The sequence below is a fragment of the Jaculus jaculus genome, chromosome 4 (genome assembly GCF_020740685.1).
Source record: "Jaculus jaculus isolate mJacJac1 chromosome 4, mJacJac1.mat.Y.cur, whole genome shotgun sequence".
NCBI classification, from domain to species: domain Eukaryota; kingdom Metazoa; phylum Chordata; class Mammalia; order Rodentia; family Dipodidae; genus Jaculus; species Jaculus jaculus.
The window spans coordinates 128,971,695-128,993,211 of NC_059105.1; the positions used below are offsets into that span (position 1 = coordinate 128,971,695).

At 36.4% G+C, this 21,517-nt stretch overlaps 1 protein-coding gene across 5 annotated transcripts in view; it reads left to right on the forward strand.

The window, feature by feature from the left end:
- Vrk2 (VRK serine/threonine kinase 2) overlaps nt 1-21,517 on the forward strand; it is a 129,413-nt gene that overhangs the window by 104,323 nt on the left and 3,573 nt on the right. For 3 of the 5 annotated variants that reach the window (XM_045147088.1, XM_045147087.1, XM_045147089.1), the window contains 4 exons: nt 7,358-7,478; nt 9,091-9,146; nt 11,714-11,880; nt 18,096-18,251. In XM_045147088.1, coding sequence (XP_045003023.1) covers nt 7,358-7,478; nt 9,091-9,146; nt 11,714-11,880; nt 18,096-18,251 — 500 coding nt within the window. The remainder of the gene's footprint in view (nt 1-7,357; nt 7,479-9,090; nt 9,147-11,713; nt 11,881-18,095; nt 18,252-21,517) is intronic. The other 2 variants (XM_004668970.2, XM_045147090.1) reach the window with 2 other exon arrangements.

A 21,517-nucleotide genomic window follows, 5' to 3' on the forward strand; every position in this document is an offset into this window, starting at 1 on the left:
TGGGCTTATTTATTTTACTATTAGTATTTTACTCTTCTTAAAAACTAGCACATATAAACACTGACATGTTTTTGTTTTTACTGCCAGGTAATTAAAGAGAATTACATATGTGTCAAATACACTCTTTTAAAGTGTGTTACATTTTTAGTAATGTTAAGAAGCAATATTTGGATCAATCTATGATATAGATTTTTGTAGATTTTTCTACTCACCAAGGCATGCAATCAATACCTAATTTCTCTAGAGATATACTGCATTTAACATATTGAGCTTCTTTAAATACTCCAAACCTGGGCATTGAGTGTATAATACCTGTTTTAATTTGACATCATTGATGAGCATAAAATATAACATCTAAATTGCATTTTAAATGTCCATTGGCTTATGTAATATATTCAGTGTCCAGGAAAAATTTATTACATTCTTTTTTAATTTCACCAATTGCTACATAATATGAAATCCAAGTCTTATATTATTTCCCATGTGGTTTCATTTCATTGCACCATTCCAACTTATAAAATATATGTGAAGTAAATTGAGAATACGTTTTTATGTTGCCAAACTTGGGGAAATGACATGATATACACAATGCTTGTCTTCTAAAATAGTAATTCAAAAATGGAAGTCATTTTTCTGTTGTAAGATATTAGGGAAAAGATGGTTTAGTGGTTAAGGCATTTGCCTGCAAAGCCAAAGGATCTCAGTTCAATTCCCCAGGTCCCACGTAAGCCAGATGCACAAGGGTATGCATGTGTCTGGAGTTCATTTGCAGTGGCTTTAGGCCCTGGCATGCCCATTCTATTCTCTTTCTCTCTAAATAAATACATAATATTTTAAAATATTTTTAAAAAGACAAAAGATATTAGGGTAAACTTTCAAATATAGATATGTTCTGTATTTCACTAGTAGTTAAAAATGGTACTATTAATTTCTTTTTAATGTATGTTTGGATGCTGTATATATAAGATAGCTTTTGGCTAATGCACAAATGATAATGAAGGACATTGTTTCTATGTGGTATATAACCATATTTTATGTTTACATATGACTTTTAAATTATTTATTTATTTGAGTGCGACAGACATAGAGAGAAAGACGGATAGAGGGAGAGATTGAGAATGGGCGCGCCAGGGCTTCCAGCCTCTGCAAACGAACTCCAGACACGTCCGCCCCCTCTGCATCTGGCTAATATGGGACCTGGGGAACCGAGCCTCAAACCAGGGTCCTTAGGCTTCACAGGCAAGCGCTTAACCGCTAAGCCATCTCTCCAGCCCTACATATGACTTTTAAAGTGTTGCTATATCTTTACTTTTAGATGAAATATTTGGATAAGTATATATAATACCCAAATGTAAAGTGTCTTTTCTCTATTGTCTCTGTTGAATAACTTTTATTAATTTCTACATACTAGTGTTTTACAAGATAAAGAAAAAGGGGGGAAAAAAGGAGAAAACTCTACCCACATACCTAGGATATAGAATGTAGAGAGTAGTAAAGCTAAAACAAGTTTTCCCCCCTGAAAGTTGTTTATTTCCTAGCATTTTGTGACAGTGATGTAAAGTCTTAGGAATAAAATAGCATTTGCTATAATTTCAAAGAGAATATTTGGAAAGTAGACTATACTGTGTCATAAAATAAAACGTTAAGCCTAGTGTCTCATTTTTCTAACATGTAAGTGAGGAAAGACTTCTTTTTGCTGACAGTTTCAGAAGTACCAGTAAATAGTCTTTGGTTTCATTGATTCTAGATATTTATGTAGTAAAACGTCATGGTAGGAGAGGCATATGACAGACAGGAAACAGAGCAAGAGTATAGGAAGTAATGACAAGAAGATACAGCCTTCCGAGGACGTGCTCTTGGTGTTCTACTTCCTCCAGCTAGGACGTGCTTCCTAATTTCACCACCTTCCAATAATTATATTATATTATAAATTCATCAAAAGATTAGTTCATTGATTAGGGTAAAGCCCTCAGTACCTATTCACTTCCCAAAAGCCTGTCAGATAGCATCCTAGCTCTAGTACTCAGGCTCATTTAAACATTTCACATTGAAAACATAACTGATGAGCATAACATTTTCTAGCTGTTTATACATTTCAGTCAACAGAATATTCAGTTGTATATGTCACCAGTTGAAAACTAAGACCTAGACATTCTTCCTGTGGCTAATCAGTATGGACTTTGTTACATGAACATTGTGTTTAGGGGTTATCCACTTTCTTCTGATTTCTGATACTTACTCTTTCTTACCAAATACTTTGTAATATTAAAAAATATATTAGGGCTGGAGAGATGGCTTAGCGGTTAAGCGCTTGCCTGTGAAGCCTAAGGACCTCGGTTCGAGGCTCGGTTCCCTAGGTCCCACGTTAGCCAGATGCACAAGGGGGCGCACATGTCTGGAGTTAGTTTGCAGAGGCTGGAAGCCCTGGCATGCCCATTCTCTCTCTCTCCCTCTATCTGTCTTTCTCTCTGTGTCTGTTGCTCTAAAATAAATAAATAAATAATTAAAATATATATATATTAAACAGAATACACACTTGCAGGCAATACTCAGATCTATGTTAGAAGTAACAAATTTTCCTTTTTTTCTCTTCTAATACCTTTCGTGAGTTGGGTTCAGTTAATTTTATTCTGCTTTATTTGTAGAATAAAGATCATGTCTGTAATGTGACTTTACTGTTACTTTTTTACTAGATTAGGGAGACCATTAACAAGTCATAAATAAGTATTTTTAACCAAAGAACGTCTTTATCATAATAAAGTGACTTGAAAGAAAGTTTCCCAAGGATGGTTACATGGAGAGTTTTGTCAGAGATTGAGTCTAGTCCTCAGAATCTGCTACTCATTTATCTATTGCAAAGCATTTTTGTGTTTTATTAAGTTTTTTAGTGTATTAGAATACCTGCTTCATATAGAAACTTGTTTAACATAAAGGTAGTAAAACATGTCGATTGGATAATTTTGAAAGTAATGGTGGAGGCAAACAGTTGGAAGATTGAGCATGGGCTTTGTCATTCCAGAAGATGTGAGCTTCAGTTTTGAGCACTGTCAATTTTTGCTTCTTGATACTAAGGGAGTTATTAAATCTTTCCAAGCTGCTTTTTTATTGTCAGTATGGTTAATAATGTTTGCTATTCAAACAATTAAAATAATAATTAAGCAAATAGAGTTTCCAGTAAAATAGCAGTTCTCTATAAATCGCACCCATTATTTAACTTTTTTTCAGAGATGGTACAGCAGTTAAAGATACTTTTTTGCAAAGCCTGACAGCCCAGGTCTGTTCCCCAGTATCCATGTTAAGACAGACACACAAAGTGGTGTATGCGTCTAGGTTTGATTGCAGTGGTAGAAGGCCCTGGGACACCCATGTGTTCTTTCTCTTTCTCTCACTCTCTCTCTTCTCTCCCTCTTTCTTACTCTCTTGGTCAAATAAATAAAGATTTAAAGATATATATTTCATTTATTTGTAAGAAGAGAGTGCACTAGGGGCTTTTACTATTGGAAATGAACCTAAAGTGAATGTACCACTTTGTACATCTGTTTTTATGCAGGTACTGGGAAATTGAACCCAGGCAGGCACACTTTGCAAGCAAGTACACAGACATCTCTCCAACCCTCCTTATTTTAAATTTTTAATTCTATATTCTGATGTCAGCTATTTCAGGTCTCTACTTGTTCTGAAATACAATTCCAGTCCCCACCTGTGCCTGCTTGAAATTGTTTTTATTCTTGAGAGTCCTTGATCATTTTAAAATGCTGAACAATTGAGAGCATATTCAGAAGAGTAATTTACCTGGATCCATATTAGTAAGCACAATAAAATTAGATGCTAAATGATATCTGGAAACTAATTTAAAGTTTAGAGGAAAAAATCTTGCTGATATAATTTTGCTGCATTTCCAAACAGTAAGTGAAAGTTTGAATTTTTGGGCATTTGTAGGAAGACTTAGTTAATGATAATAAAACAAATATAACTGAAAAATCATATATATTATGGTAAATCATGCAAATATATGATTTCAGAGAGTAAATAATGAATAATGTTTTTCATCCAAATACTACATGAAATGATATGAATTTAAGAGCTAAGCATGTATTCTTTACTACATGGATTTCTTGTTTAAGGCTTTTTCCATTCCCTTCTTAAATTAGCATTTTTAAATTGGTTTTAAAATTGTGTAATGGAACAAGCAACTTTCATACTAAAAATTTTTAATTAATATATTTTATTTTAGTGCTGGGGATGGAACCCAGTGCATGTTAGGCATGTGGCTCTGCCACTGAATTACACTTCTTTTTCCAAAGAGATCTTCTAGTTAGTTATTAGTAGTTCTGCCTATAAATGGTGCACACTGATTCTAATACTGTCTTACAGAGTAATGTATCTTAATTAATAGAATTAGAATTACTCCTGTCTATGCAGTAGAGGAAAACTAGACATAATCATTGAAACTTGCCCAAAACAAGTCAAGCTTTTTGTTTTCCTTAGGGAGGGAATTTCAGAAAGAGATATGTATCAGAAGCATTTGGGGGGTCTTTATGTGTGTGGTGTGCAGTATGATGTATGAATGTACACAGTCTATGCAGGTGCAGAGGTGAAAGCCAAAGGTGAACATCTGTCTGTGTCCTCCCTCCACTGTCATTCACAAATGTCTGAGATGGAGCCTATCACCCAAGCTGCTGCTGTTTTTTTTTTTGTTTTTTTTTTTTGTCAGTCAGCCTCACTGATTCTTCAGTCCCTTCCACCCACTCCATAAGACTAGTGTTAATGATATTTGTGGGATGTCTATGTAGGTTCTGTGGAATGGAATTCAGGCTCTCTAAGACCCTCCAGCTTGTGTTGGTAAGACGCTCTTGCCGGCTCTGCCATGTACCTAGCCCCTAGAAACATTTTCAGTGCTTTTATCTTTCTCTCTAATCGTAGGAAAGGTTGACTGTCATACTTTTAAAAACTGTAAGTATTTTTTTGCAGGACTTAGTGGTACAGTGTTTACTCAGCTAGACTTACTAATGCATATATACAGTAAAAGAAAATAAGAGACTAAAACGTGTTATAATATATATTTCAATTAGGTAAGACCAAAGTGTAATCATAAAGTAAACTCAACTCTCAAAGGGCTGTTTTAACTGAAGACCAGTTTATGAAATATTGGCTTCAGAAATCTAAATGACTTGTCATTACTTACTGCTTCATATCAATTAATCCCTCAGTTGGGGGGTGGGAGGAAGTCACTGGGAAGGTTCAATACATATTAATTCTTACTGTTTTTTCTCAAGGGCCCTCTTGTGTGTAGCCTGTGTCATCCAAACAGGTGCCAGACTATCATTTTTTGAAAATTAGAGGATGTGAATTTTTTTAAGTGGTGGTAATTGGGAATTGCCATAATGGATCTGAGATTTGTGAATACATCTGTACAAATGGAGTCATTCCATTATTCATGGGAGATTTATTACTGAAGAAATCACTTCAGAACAGCATGGCATACATTGTGTTTTTATTTTAATACTAGAGCCAAGTCTTACATTAGGATATTGTTGAAGCTTACACAAAAAAAAAAATAAATGTGGGCTGGAGAGATGGCTTAGTGGTTAAGCACTTGCCTGTGAAGCCTAAGGACCCTGGTTCAAGGCTTGATTCCCCAGGACCCATGTTAGTCAGATGCACAAGGGCGCACAGGCATCTGGAGTGTGTTTGCAGTAGCTGGAGGCCCTGGTGTCCCCATTCTCTCTCTCTCTCCCTCTTTCTCTGTCGCTCTCAAATAAATAAATAAAAATAAACAAAAAATTATTTAAAAAAATAAAATAAAAATAAATGTCACCCATTAGACCAGCCTTCTGGATTGAAGAGCCTTTAATAATCTAATCTTTGAACATTAGTTAAGATAGAGTATGTGTAAGAGATAATCTTGTATTCTACTTCTAGGATAACTTAGGTTTGGTAACCCCAAGTAGTTGCAATGTGGTAACAGTATTGTTCTTAGTGGATAACTTTGTAAATTAAAAACTAAGTTCATTGACTGACTTCCCAGAGTTCATTTGATGAAAGACCATAAATTGGATACCTGTTTATAGCAAGTTTAATAGCCACATATTGCCCTTAGGAGATTATATATTCCTGCACTGATGAGTATCTGAGTAGTGGAGTAAATTTAAATACAAGCTTATTTTATTACAATGTGAATTGGTTATAAAATGAGTTAATTTTGTGAGTATTTACATATTTTAATCATTAATTCACTGACTTGTTGAAATTATCAGTTGCATTTCATTTGTTTCTTAGGTTTCATTGTTCATCTGTTGACATAGAGCACTTTTAGAATATATAAAATTATAATACAGTTAGTCTATAGAATTTAATTATTTTGTATAAATGACACTTATGGAGTCTAAATATGTTCTTGTAATGTGTGTTTTATAAAAATCCATCTTATCAGCCGGGCGTGGTGGCGCACGCCTTTAATCCCAGCACTCGGGAGGCAGAAGTGGGAGGATTGTGAGTTCGAGGCCACCCTGAGACTCCATAGTGAATTCCAGGTCAGCCTGGGCTACAGCGAGACCCTACCTCGAAAAACAAAAACAAAAACAAACAAAAAAAATCCATCTTATATTAAATTTTAAAACCCTTTATTTGGCTTCAAAACTTACCACAATTGTCCTGCTTTTCCCTATCCCCTTGTACTATTATTGCCTGGGATTTTCCACTTAGGGCACAGGACTAGAATTTTAGATAGGCTGCTTATATTTAAAGATAATATGTGTAATGTTTTAGAGCTGTGTACCCTTCATAGTTTCATGTAACTGAAGATTTCTCAGACCTGGTTTTAAGACTGCACACTAGATGGCAGTTTTGTCATATGCTTCTGACTTCTGATGCAACCACTCGTGCGAGCTGAACAGGAAAGGCCATCAGTGTTTAGTCTGCACTGAGGGTCTCTGCATGACCAAGGCAGACCCCATGGACTTCCTGGAACATATGTTAGCAATTTAGCTGCAGACATTTATTTCTTTGTTTTACTGCTTGGCTCTTTGAGAAAGTGTTGGTACCAGGTTATGGGTTGTCTGGATCATGTCAGAGGCCATGGGGATCAAGTTCATATGACAGGCCAGACTAAGGAAAGATGAAGTTGGAAGAGGTGAGGAAACTGACCCTTACTTTCAACAGCAACAAGTCATTGCCTGTCTGGGGGCTGAGGCCAAAGGCCTGGCTGGCGTCTAAGTTTTACTCCAGCTGAACAAACACAACACTCTACCCGTTTGCCTTTTTCACATTTCATCAGGAGTAGCTCACTCAAAGATTACTTTCTCAAGAACTTGTTTTCCTCCCACCTCACATTCTCCCTTAATGCTTACTCTTATAGCCCCATCCAGAAGAAGCGATGTTGAGATCCTTGGTTACTGCATGCTGCGGTGGTTATGTGGAATGTTGCCCTGGGAACAGAACCTGAAGGACCCTGTGGCTGTCCAGACTGCTAAAACAAAGTAGGAATTTTCAAATATTCTATCCCTTCAAGAAGCGGGTCTGAGGGTTGCATGAACAGAAGTGCATATCCCAGAACAGATTGCCGTTCAGCTACCATGCCAAGAAAAAAAAAAAAAAAAAAAAAAAAAGCTAACTTCCTAAATTTAAAAACTCCAAATAAAGTAACAGATGTAAAGTTTACTAATACAACATCTATAAAATCACCTCTACTTCAATTACAATGCAAAATATAAAGTGAAATATTATTTTCCTTCACAGAATGTTTTCCAGAGCTTAGATTCTAAGTGGTAGTGTTTGCAAGGAAGACTATTCCAAATTAGTATTGTACTGAGGTATGGAAGTAGTTTGAGCTTTGTTTGACTGATGTTCACCATGCAGAGCAACAATGTGAAGTGGGACAAATAGGGATAGTATGTTTTAGGTGAGACCAACAGATCTCACATTTCTTTCTCAGAGGGAGTATGTTCTGTTTCTTAAAGTTGAAATAAAAGTTTTACATAATTATTTATATGAAATAATCTTGCAGCCACATAAACATTTTTAATATTGTGCATTCAATTTTTATCACCTAAAGTCTGTTGGTGTAAGAAACAGGTATGATTTATAAGAGTCTCTTACTGCTTTACGAATCAAGCCTAAGGAAAACGTCAGTTGGATATCGCTCAGAGTAGCTGGTTATTATATACCATGATAGGCTCAGTAGCAGTTATCTGCTGATAGAATGTCATAGGATCTTGCAGTTACAGAGGCAAGGGACAAACACTTGTGTATGTGCATGTGCATGCACACACACACAATAGAAAGGCATCAAAGTTTTAAGTAAAACAAGTTGCAATGAAAGTCTACAGAGAGGCATGACTTAACTGTATAAATCAATCTTCAAATTCAGTTTGTTTATTTATTTCTAGATAGTGTCTGACTGTGTAGCCCAGAGTGGACTTGAATTCATAATCCTTCAGTCTCAGCACCACTTAAGGGGAATAAATGCATATAAATAATTAAATGCCATATTCCTCTCCAATGGTAAATACATGGCAAAAGAACCTTACAATCCAGATACAGTTTTGAATTTTTTTGTATTGTCCTTTATAAGGAGACACATCCCTACTTCTACGTTCTTCCTACATGTACAAAGTTTGAGTTAAATCATGCATGCAGTACTTCTATATTACTTAACTTGTAGGTTATTAAAATTATAAAACTGGCCAATTGAACTAGGTGATCCACCTCCCTTTTATTTAATCTTCCCATCTATTACATTGTGGGGGGGGGGGAGAAAATTTACAATTTTGGTGTTCCATCAATACAAATAGTCATTTTTTTTGTAATTTTTTTAAAATGAGAATATTGGTGCATCAGGGCCTCCAGTCACTGCAATAGGACTCCAGACACATGTGACACCTTGTGTGCATGTGTGATCTTGTGCACTTGCATCACCTTGTGCATCTGGCTTACATGGGATCTAAAGAGTTGAACATGGGTCCTCAGACTCTCAGGCAAGCATCTTAACCACAAAGCCATCTCGCCAACCCCAGATAGTCATCTTTTTCTGACTTAAAGAGTAAACACAGGGTTGAAGGCATTCACTGTGTGTTCTCTGTTTTGTTTCAGTCTATTGGATGAGCTCCCCCAGTCAGTGCTTAGGTGGGCTCCTGGAAGCAGTTGTCGTAAGTCAATGATAACCTCTGTTTTATGGTACTATTTACAGGTCACCAGTCACTCTTAGAATTTGTGTTTAAACCCTCCACTGCTGTTCCCGTAGGGTGGAAGGAAGTTATGCAGGGTTACAGATAGTTTGCCAGAGAAGAAAATACCTAACTTTTGATATTAGAACAGAAGAGGTAGAATTCTGGGTTCTGCTGGTAGCTTTTTTTGGGGGGGGGGGCTTAAAGATAGGGTCATGCTCTGTACCCATGGTTGACTTGGAATATCAGGGTAGCCTCAAACTCACAGCAATCCACCTATCTCTGCCTCTTGAGTGCTGGGATTAAAAGTGTGCACCACCACTCCCAGCTTACTGGTAGCTTTTCTATTGTTTTTGTTTATACATTTATATTTTGAGAATCATGTATAGGTTATTTAGCAGAATGTGGTATTTTTAGTGTTAAAGATTTTGTTGGTCTTTTTCTTCCACAAAGACTAATTTGAGTCAATAATTAAAAGAGACAAATGGTTAACGTTTGAATGCCTTTATAGCTTAAACTGTACTGGCCAGGCTGCCAAAATGGTTTTGATTAGAAAGGTATCTGATCTTGGGCTTTATAGATATATATCTGAAATGGTCTTCTCTTTCAAGGTCATATGGAACTTTTCAAAAGTCTTTGACCTCATTATCAAGATTAATAGTATTTCTGCTTGGAATTACCCATATTTGTCACTTGTGTATGTATGTATGACTCATTCAGTACTAACTTAAGACTTGATCCAGCCATCTCTCCTCCAGCACCCCCTCCACCCCCTGCTGAAGTAGTTTAGCAGAATGAATCTCTGTTTACAGTGGACAATCTCAAGGTTAGCCTTAGCTGACTGCAGGATATGTATACACTGATAGTCCAGTTAGGTTTACATAATGTCAGTGTTCATTTGTGAGTTGAACCATAGAGGTAAGTCATACTTGAGCTAATATTCACAGCCCACCCATAAACAGAGGCCCAGATTTTCATTTGCTAAATGAAAGAGGAACAAGCCAGCTTTGCTCCACTTCCTTTTCATAAGTCCCATGGAGTGCCCATGTGAGTCCTCTTGTTTTCTGTGCACAATACTCTGTCCTGCTAGAGAACAAACAGGAGAAAGGAGCATTTGGGGAGATGAGCTGAAATTTGTTGTCTTGTAACTACAATTAAATATTTGGTAAAACAAAACAACAAGAAGAAAAAAAGTAACAGTATTCCTTTTGGACAAACCTTCTTCTTGGCATTTTCACCCAAGTCATATAGAATATGTTTTACTCAGTGGGGCAGAAAGAAAGAGGTGGCAGTGGGTATCATTTCCCTTACCAGCTGCATATCTTCTTTTGCCTTCAGGTCCCTTCCACACAAAGGTAACTGGTCAGTTTAAGATTAGAAAATAAAGTCCAGATGCTCCTGATTGCTCTGTGATGTTTTTGTCATTAGAGATAAGTTGAAATTTGAATCTTATGAAACAAATCTAGATGAGGCACACCTGACTCCTCATTCTCATCCTGATTATTTGTCTGGGTCTGTGCTAGTGTTTATGACATTTGGTAGAGTTCTGTTTCTAGGGCATGCAGGGTCTAGTATTCCTGGAGGTTATAGAGCTAATATAATCTTAAACATAAACTCAATTACAAATGGCTTACTATGAAGATAGTTTTTGAAACAAAAAAAAAGTATTATTAGTCTATCCCAATTTTAGCTTGAGAAAAAGGCAAAACAAACATTTTCATGCACCTCTGTAGTCTTGGTTATTATTATTACTTTATTTGAAAACTGATAGGTTGAGGGGTGGTGTATCTCATTGGTAGAATGTATACTTAGCACACATGAGACCCTGTGTTCAGTCTCCAGCACTGAAAAATAAATAAATAAAAGCTGATGATCTATAATTGTTTTGAGGGAAGAAAGGTTACTATGCAGTTCGAGTGAAGCATGCTTTCACATTAGAGAGAAAACAGAAGATGAAAACTTCTCATCTCACTGAACCTAAACCAAGAAGGGTATGAATGCCCTGGGCTGCTAGGTAGGAAGGAATTATGGAGGCTTCCTGCATTTTAGTCAGTAATAGCTAAAAACATGAAATCCAGTTGCATTGTTATAATTGTAAAATGAAAGCCTTATGTAGAATTTGGAATTTTTTCCCCTTGTATGTCAGGCTTATAATATTTGTTTTTAACTGAACATTGAAAGGTTAATAGTTAAAAATCAAGTTTGTGAAGTATCCTATTTGACTATTGTATTCTTGTGTAGTCCTTAGTAGCCGTACCTCATAAATCAAACCAGTAACTATAATTATTAAAAGGTGCTTCCTCCTAAAAGACTAGTTAATTGTAAACATATTAACACAGGTAAGTAGAAATATTACCTATTTACCTCATTTTGTTAAATTATATTTCCATCATTTGTGACTATCATTTAAAAATGATTTTTATTATTCACTTTTTAGTCAGGATATGTGTGGGGGTGTTAAAGAAGAGATAACAGATTTTTAAGGTTATTGAAATTTTGAAAAATTTTGACAATTATGAATGACATGTAAAATAATTTAATCTTCACAGATGAAGTAGCCCAGTTTATGGTATGTGTCCATAACCTAGCTTATGATGAAAAGCCAAACTATCAGAAGCTCAAAAACATTCTAAATCCAGGTGGAATGCCTTTAGGACCACTGGAATTTTCCACGAAAGGAATGAGTGTTAGTGTGCATGCTCCGGGCAATCAGAAAGTAAGTAACTGACTGGTATATTCATGATGCCAGTGAATCCTCAGTGCAATGGGGCTCAGAGACAGAGAGAAACTGGTGGGACTATAACCAATATGCAATATGTTCACACAGTGAAGTTCACCACACATAATAAAAACAAAACCTTTTACAAACTTAACATGATCCCTGGGCTTCTGTGATTGTTTTCTGTGAACGTTTTGTTGTGAACCTGTTTTAGGTTTCAAAATGAATCTCCTACCTTGGCTTCTTGCTTTTAATTTTAATGATAATTTTATTTTTGGTTTTTTGAGGTAGGGTCTCACTATAGCCCAGGCTGACCTGTGATTCACTTTATAGTCCCAGGCTGGCCTCAAACTCAGTGACCCTCCTACCTCTGGTTCCCGAGTGCTGGAATTAAAGGTGTGTACCACCACACCCGGGTATATTATTTCCGTTAACACTGCACTAAGGAACCATATTGAAAGTTCTTTTAACTTTCTTCCTTAGAGTACCTGTGCATGCTGATAAAGACATCTGCACTATGGCCAGAGTATGCTAAGGGCCACTCTGTCTGGATTCTGAAGAACCATTATTTACTTATTTTCTTTGCATTTTATTGATTGCTCTGTGGTTTTGCTTGCCAGGTTGGCCATGTAAATATAAGCCTGAATAATATTCTTAAGGTACTGGTCATATAAATTGATAGTTAAGTCTACATGATTACTTTTAGGGCCATGTGTGGTGGTACACACCTTTAATCCCAGTACTTGGGAGGCAGAGGTAGGAGGATCGCCGTGAGTTCGAGGCCACCCTGAGACTACATAGTAAATTCCAGGTCAGCCTGAGCTAGAGTGAGACCCTACCTCAACCCCCCCCCAAAAAAAAATAATTGCTTTTAGGGGCTGGACATATTAAAAGGTACTATACCTTCTTTATTATGCCATCATTCAACAACCCCCCCCCCCACATCAACTTTAAAAAGTGATTAGTCCTTAAAGCCACATGTTTTTAAGAGGATGGTGTAAATTTGTTTGTAGCAACATTGCTGCACCGAAAACTAAATGTCTATCTTTTTGAGACTATCCTTGTATGGAAAATTATTTAATTAAAACATGGAGGGAAATTTTTCTTATGAGGGTACAAGTTGGGGTTAGGGCGCTGTTCATTTTTAATATTTATTATGAACTCTGGATCACCACAAGGGCTCATGAGCCAAGAATGCAGGGCGCACACTAATGTGACTGATAGGCTGTTCGATGAATGGTGAGGCAAGTATCAGTGCACAGATGGCTCTGATTTGCTAAAGTTTGTAGCTGCTGCAACTGAAGACAGAAAATATCTTTCTAGTCATAAATTAGCTCTTTGGAAGCAAAACCTTGGCACCAGAGCTTTACAACCTTCAATTAGTAGGAAAAAAAGTATTTGAATGACTGTGGTATTGACATCTGTAGGCCTGCATAGTAATCATTCCTAATAGAAGAGAATATCTGTTTGAGGAGGGTTTGCATGGCTAATTAACTACCAGTGAGAATATGTAATTTTTTCATGATCTCCTGATTGTCACCTTTCTCTTATGATACAATTACATTTTATTGCAGAGTCTCTCACAAACCAGTTGTCAGCACTATTTACGTATTGCAGAAAGCAGAACAAAGGTTCATGTTTAATAAAAATCCATTGGATGTTGATCTTAGTAATCACTAACACATATTTCAACAGTTTTATTGACTTTTATATTTTTATCCCTTTCTCAACAAAACAAGAACCACTTCCTTGACACAGTATTTCCTTGCAGTAATGGTTACTGCTTAATCTGTACTAATTTAAGATTTTCACCCTTTTTTGTCGTTTTCAATTTCATAAACTTAATAGAAATATAAGCCATTGAAAAACCAATACTATTATTTTCTGGTGTAAAATCCTAATTATCCCTCACAATATTTGGCTTGCCAAATTCACCAGATATTATTATAAAACCATTTTTATGCAAAGAATATAAAATTTTTTTGCCTATAAGCCTCCATTAAAATATTTTTATCTCTTTTGATTAGACCATTTTAATGATGAGGCAAAACACTTTAACAATACCATATATATTCTTTTTTTAAAAAAAATTTTATTTTTTTTTTGAGAGCGACAGACACAGAGAGAAAGACAGATAGAGGAAGAGAGAGAGAGAATGGGCGCGCCAGGGCTTCCAGCCTCTGCAAACGAACTCCAGACGCGTGCGCCCCCTTGTGCATCTGGCTAACGTGGGACCTGGGGAACCGAGCCTCAAACCAGGGTCCTTAGGCTTCACAGGCAAGCGCTTAACCGCTAAGCCATCTCTCCAGCCCCCATATATATTCTTAATACCTTAATTTCTGCTAACAGTGTGATAAGCTTGGTTGTAGAGATAGTATGACATACATATTTTAAAGCATATCATTATTTAACTATTAATGACTTTTTCTCTATTTTAAATGTATTTAATAATATATTTATAGTATAAAATACAATAAGGCTAGCAGACAATATAGTTTCACCATCTGTGGTGAAACTGTACTTATCTTAATTTTAATTTCCAAAGTTTACAGATTTTTCTGTGCCATAAAATTTAAACCTGAAAAGGTTGCAGAGTATAACTGAAAGTAGCCTATGCTCAGGTCAACTGAATAATGCATGTACAGGACGGTTGCGCAGGGGAACGAATCATCTGAGTGCAGTACTACCACCACATGGCCCCAAGTTCTGCCTCTGGAGTCCCAACCTTTTGTTAGGAGTGACCAGGGATTCCTTGTTCCTGTGCATGTGGATCACTGCAGCTGCTCACAAGCCTAATGAATGAAGGCCACACTTGTTCTTTGGGGGCACAAAAGTCACTGGACCAGAAAAGGTATACAGGTGCCAATAACATGTTTCTAAACTTCACTATTCCAAGTTAAGTATTCTAAATTATCTTTAATTTTTCAGGACTTCATTAACTTAGAAGTGAAACTTACACTGGAAAAAAAAAGTCTTATTGTGAAAGAAAAATGAGTTTTTTTTTTCCTAAGAGATTTTTTTGTGCATAATGTACCCAGTAAATTGTGCTTTCCTTTTGAAGTCCTAAAATACTGTGATAGGAATTTTTGTCAAAAGAATAGACAAAAAAGCAAATCCTTTGGTGTACTTGCCAATGAAGATGATGGCATGTACAGTGTAAGCCACTTTCTAACAGTTCAGAGGTTCCTGTGGTCACACAGTCATTTAGGTCAGACCCATCATTGAATTATTGGAGGCTGTTTATGCCTCCTACTGAGGTCTCTTATCTTTTCTTGGTTTGGTTTGGTTTGGTCTTGTGGTTAAACCCAGGGCCCCATGGCTGCTCGGCATGCACTCTACCACTTTGCTACATCCCCAATCCCCCTCTCGAATTTAATGTCAAAAATTCACTGAAGAGAACCATACTTGAATAATTTTTTTTGAGGTGAGATAATGCTCAATACTAAAATAAAAACATTGTAAGAGGCAGAACACAGCACCACTGGAAGACCCAGCTCATCATTTTTATTACATGATCCTCCTTATCAAGGTGTCTATATCCAGATCTTAACCTTGCAGACACATGTGTACAATGAGTTGTTCACTTCCCCAGTGCCTTACCTGGCAGAGGGATGGCTCAAGTTCTGAGTGGAAGGTCAAAGATGCCTGCAAGTCACATAGTAACAGTTGGTCCCTTAATTCACTGTAACTCTGAGCTTCCCCAGCAAATCCACAGGTAAATGTATTGTTGGAAACAGTAATCTTTACATGGACTTTTGTTGTTTATAAAACACTTTCTTAAGCTTTCTTCAGATAATTGTATGAACTTGTCTTCTTGTTTATTTTTTGTATATGATGGAGTGGAATATAAAATTTTTATTAGAAGCAGTTTTGATTTGATATGTAGGACTCTAGACATATTTTCATTTTGTAAAACTATGGAAGTTTCAAGTGGAAAATTAAAATTACCTTATTTAAGTAGCTTCTTTTCTTGAAAATGACATATATTAAGGTAGTGTCTTATCTGATATTGGAGCTTCCCAGGGGTGGTTTTTATATTTATTTTATCTTTGTAAATAAGAAAGTCTTCCTATGTTCACAATTGATTAAATGGATTCATCACACTTTACCCTTTGCATTTTAAATTTCCTTACAGAATATTTCCATAACCCGGTTTCATTTTCTTAACCAGAAGTACCCTTGGCAGAGTAGCCTATACCTCTGGCCACAAGAATAACTCCTGGCAGTGCAGTCTAAACCTCTGGCCATTGGTAGCAGATCCAAGGACATCATCTCGTCCAGGAAGTCTCATGCAGGATGAAACTATTATGTCAGATTCTGGCAATAGGAGAGGTCCCCAGGGCAAAAACTGGTACCCAAAACACTTAGCAGATAGGAAGCTCTAAAAAAAAAAAAAAAAAAGTAGCATCTTAACTAAAAATAGAAATACTATATAGTCCAGCAATCCCCCTTCTGAATATACAGAAGAAATGAAATCCCATTTGAGAGATCTCTGTACCACTACTGCTTAGTGCAGTATTACTTATAGTAGCAAAAATAGGGAAACTGTATCCATGGAGATGAGGTGTGCCTGGAATATCATCCAGTCTTTAAAAAGAAATTCTCTCTTTTATTTTCCCATATATTAAGTGAATGTTAAGATAGATAAATGCTTCATATCACTCTTATATGTGGAATTTAAAAGCATCAACTGGAGAGTGGAATATCACACCCAGGGAGTTGGAGTTAGCAGGAAAGCATACAGACTTTGTTATAAGATGAATTAGTTACAGGAATCTACTGTAGGGCATGGTGAAGATAGCTAGTTACACTGTATTTAATACTTGACATTTATTTAGGAAATAGATACTGTCTTTTCAATACACTAATGTGATAGACATGTTAACTTGTGGCATTTTATAATGTGTGTATATCAAAACATCACATCATACAACTCAAATATTTAAATTAAGCAGTTATGTCTCAATAAAGATTTAGGAAAGAAATTTTCAAAGAATCACTTGAGCACATTTCACTATGACTGCAAAGCCACTGTTTCAAGTAGCTGAAACACTGTATACCAACTTGGGGAACCCTATATTTCAAACTAATGAGGTAAATAAATGACTTGCATTTATGGCCAAAATGGCTTTCGTGGAAGAGTTCAACAGATCTAATTTGCACAGAAGCTTGAGAAGGGTGGGTGAAAAGTACCATCTAAGTGATTAGGAAACACATCCTGTCTACAGGCTGCTGAAGGCAATGGTTCTCCCATCTCACAGGAGATGGGAGTGAAGAAGTGTGTTATGGCAACTCTAATCCACCCATAGAACACCAGCTTATTTTAAAGGGAATGAACAGACACACTTGACACAGAAGCTAAAAATTGAGAGACTATAAATTAAAACCCTGGTCCAGCCATCATAATTTGTTCTCTACTTTGGCACTGGCTACTGCCTTACTTCCCCTTGTGCTGGTCCCTGTCCCCTGCTCTCTGTGTAACTCATGCAAAAGGTGATGGCACCTTCAGCTTCTGTAAACATGAAGGTAGTTCATAAACACTTCACTCAGGCATCTGAACTATGGCTTTCAATCTCCCACTTGTGGGTTCTAGAATCTGCCTAAAGTCTACTCTCAAGGTTATTGAGTCAGTCATTCCCCAGACAGCTCCGTGGTGTGCAAAAGAAATCGAACAGCTGACAAGCTTGCTGTTGAAGTTAACCTCTCATATTAGTACATAGTGCTAGATGACATGAACTCATCTGCTCAAAGGTTAAACTATCTACACAAAAAATAAGCAACATCATAAGCTCCTTTTATACGTTCACATTAATTAGCCTACATCCATGATAGAAATATGTGATTTTAATTAATAGGAATTTAAACTACAAAGACAGACTGGATCCACTCACAGCAAAGGTTAATAATGAATTTACATGCAATTTTTAAATGTGACAATTTTCCATAAAAAATACCATTTTCATTGTAAGCAGGTTTTCTGTAGAAACAGTTTCATGAGTGTCTCTAACAGTTAAAGTAATTTTAATTGGTCTTGACCTGTTAATGAGAAAGGGTCTAGATCTTGCCAACTACTGTATTTTTTCTACAGTGTCTATTGTTTTCTTCTTGATTTTTTTCATTGGCAAGTTCAAGATTTTAAACAATCTGGTAAGGAATGTAATTTTTAAAAGAAATATGAAAAGTGTTCATTATATGTTATTACTCCATACCAGCAGGTCAATTTCCGAAAGGTTGTAGCAAAACAAGTGATGCAGACGGAGCTCATGGACAGAGTGGACACTGAGAGAACCATGGGGTTGCCTGCAACACAGAGAAAGGTGCAAAGAGAGGACACGCTGACTAGACTGTTGCACAGCGGAGCAGCACAGGTCAGAGAGGGAGGATGGCTGCTCTGGGTTTGGTTTTCTCTTAAAAAAAAAAAAAAAGCTTTAAAAATATTTATTTATTTATTTATTTGAGAGAGAGAGAGAGAGAGAGAAGCAGAGAGTGGAAGAGGCAATGCCAAGGCCTCTAGCCACTGCAAATGAACTCCAAAAGCACGTACCATCTTGTACATCTGGCTTACATGGGTACTAACAACCTGGGTCCTTAGGCTTTGCACACAAGTACTTTAATCACTAAGCAAACTCTCCAGCTCTGTTTTGCTTTTCTTAATGTTATATTAGAATATACCCTATGAATAAAAAAATAGTTGTCTTTTTTTTTTTTTTTTCCTAAAAGCTAAGGCTGTATAGCTTTGATAAAAGAGAATGGACAGAAAACAGAAAGTCTCCTACATAGCTGATAAAATCAAAGCAGCAGTGCCAGATATTACAGAACAGGATGGTGGTGAGCAGGAGATTTCTTTCTTAATGCTAAGAGTGGAATGAAATGCACTGAAGTTCCCACTGACATCTGTGACCCAATAGAGACTCTTACCATATACATTCTGTATGTTTACACTGGTTCCTCTGGCTGAAGCGTTACAATCAGATATAAAGGAAGTGTTTTCTGTCAAAACATGTATTTTTTACATCACTGGGTTATCTGAGTGGATAGTAACACATTATTTTGCAGATGGGTTTATTTAGACAGCAGCAACAATCTTTCTGAATCAAACCTTTTTTATTGTTTTCAGGCAGGGTCTCATTCTAGCCTAGGGCTAACCTAGAACTCACTCTACTCCACACTGGCCTCTGGCACACTGTGATCCTCCTAAGCTTCCCAAATGCTGGGATTAAAGGCAAATGCCAGCACACATGGCTACTAACTTCCTTTAAAAAAAAAAAAAAAAAAAGCATTCAAGTTTTAGATCTACAGTGAAAAAATACTTAGTTTTTGTCAAAATAGTCATCGTTTTAGGGGAGAAGGGTTTCAATGTCCACAGTGACCTGGAATTCACTATGTTTCAGGGTATCCACAAACCCACAGCAATCTCCTACCTAAGGTTCCCAAGTGCTGGGATTAAAGGCATGCATCACTACACCTGGCATAACCACCATTTTATGTAATTTGTATACTATATCATTTTACTGCAAATGATTTGACGTACATAACAGTTAGGCAGGATAATTCACTAGCCCTACCTTTAGCACCCTTTACCCAGAAAGAGCCCTGTACCAGTGAGCTGTGATGCTCCTCACTGGCGTGAGCACTGGCTTGGGCTGCTATCTGTTGGCAGCCAGGTAAAAGTTTTAAGTGTCCTTATGCATTCCTCATCAAGCCAGCAAACAAGTTTAGCCAAAGAAAAGTGTTTCCTTTAGTGCTCTGAGAAACCTTTTACCTAGTATAAAACAGTAGCATTATTTCTGGATATATTATAAATTTCTATATAGACAAAGAAATCTACCTGAAATATGCTTATTTGATAGTTCTTTGTAAAATGTAATAAAATTCTTGCTTGTTGGTAGAAATTTAGAGATTCTAAGACTTTTAATGAGTTTCTAAGCTCTTAATGTACATTGAAATCTCCTGCCGGACAAGTTAGAAGTGTCTCGTAAAACTACAGATACTCAGCTTTTCCAGTAAAGAAATGGATTCATTGTGGCTGGAGTGGCAGAGGGCATTGTGGTATAGGCTTTATCTCTCCAAAAAGTCCTTTGTTCCTTTTGCCAGTATTTTGACATTCTGAGTCTCATCTTAAGATTGAGGTTTTCCTCTTCTTGAATGTCATGTACACGCAATCATACAATATGTATCTCACCTTTCATCACTGCTTTGAGATTTATCTGTATTCATGAGTGGATCAGTAATTCTTTGTCACTGCTAAGGAGTACTCCATGGCAAGACTGCATAATTCACAAGACTATCTTCCTGCTGAGGCTGCTTCTCATTTCTGGTCACCATGAATGTGGTTACCATAATCATTCTGGACTGAGTCCTTCTATGGACGTATTTCATTTCTCCTTTGATATAGAATCACTGGGCCATAAAGCAAGTAAGTATATGTTCAGTTTATAAAATATTGGCAAATATTTTTTGAATGTGGCTATAACATTTTATATTTCCACTAATAAATGTACAATAATTCTGGCCATTCCTATACTTGCTCCCCAACATTTAATATTGCCAATCCTTTACATTTTAACCATTCTGATTTGTACAATAGTATCTCATTGTAGTATTTACTTTAAAACTACAAATTTTGAGCACATTTTATGTGTTTTCTGACCATTTATATATCTTCTCATATAAAGTATCTTTCCAAGTATCCTGATCAATTTTATTTGGAAGCTTTATTGAGCTATAAATGTTGTTCACGTATTGTACATGTAATATTCTTGCCATGATCCAGGACTATAGATGCTCTCTGCTACTTACTTTACTCAACTGCATCCATGACTAAGTCAGTTCTTAGGTACTACGGAAGTTATGTAGATTCATTCTTTTCCTGTTGTCTTTTTGCAGCATGATTTATTGAAATGATTCCTTTTTTGTAACTGAACTTTTTGGGAACATTTCACAAATGGTCCTGGCCTTATGAACTTAGGTGACACTTGTATAATATAAAGGAATGGAAGGTAATAGAGTTTAGAAATAGTCCTATGCGTTTAGACATCCTTCCGTTCTATTTGTCAATCCTTCTGTTAACTTATATATCCATTTTATATATTGTACATAGGAGGTCACCTAAAAGCTTCTTGGCCAAAAAGGGGTCAGAAGTGGGTAACTTCTTGCCCACTCAATTCATACTAAAATAACTACAATATTAATGCACAAACAACTACTCCTTTACTTCCTGAAACGGTATGCATTTAAGGAGTAATTGACTTTTTATTTGACTATTAATGCATGAAAACTGTGGGCTTGCCTTTTTGACAGTGATTGTTTTTCCTAAGGAGAAGACTGGGGATCAAACCCAGTACCCCAACCAAACCACCAGTTTAGCAGATGAGGATAACACTGCAATCCTTCAATAATCTAGCACCTCTTAAGTAGAGTAAACACTTTCTTTGAGAGAACTGGGGTGATTTAAAATAAATGAAAAATCTAAATAAATACTTAGGTAAATACTTAACCAATGACCTAACTCCAGGTCACAAATTTTCTCACAAAACACCAGTAACATGACAAACCACAGTAACTTAAGTCATCCAAAAATTACTAATCACACAGCTGCTATCTCCATTGAGAGTGAGTCAGATGAACATCCAGA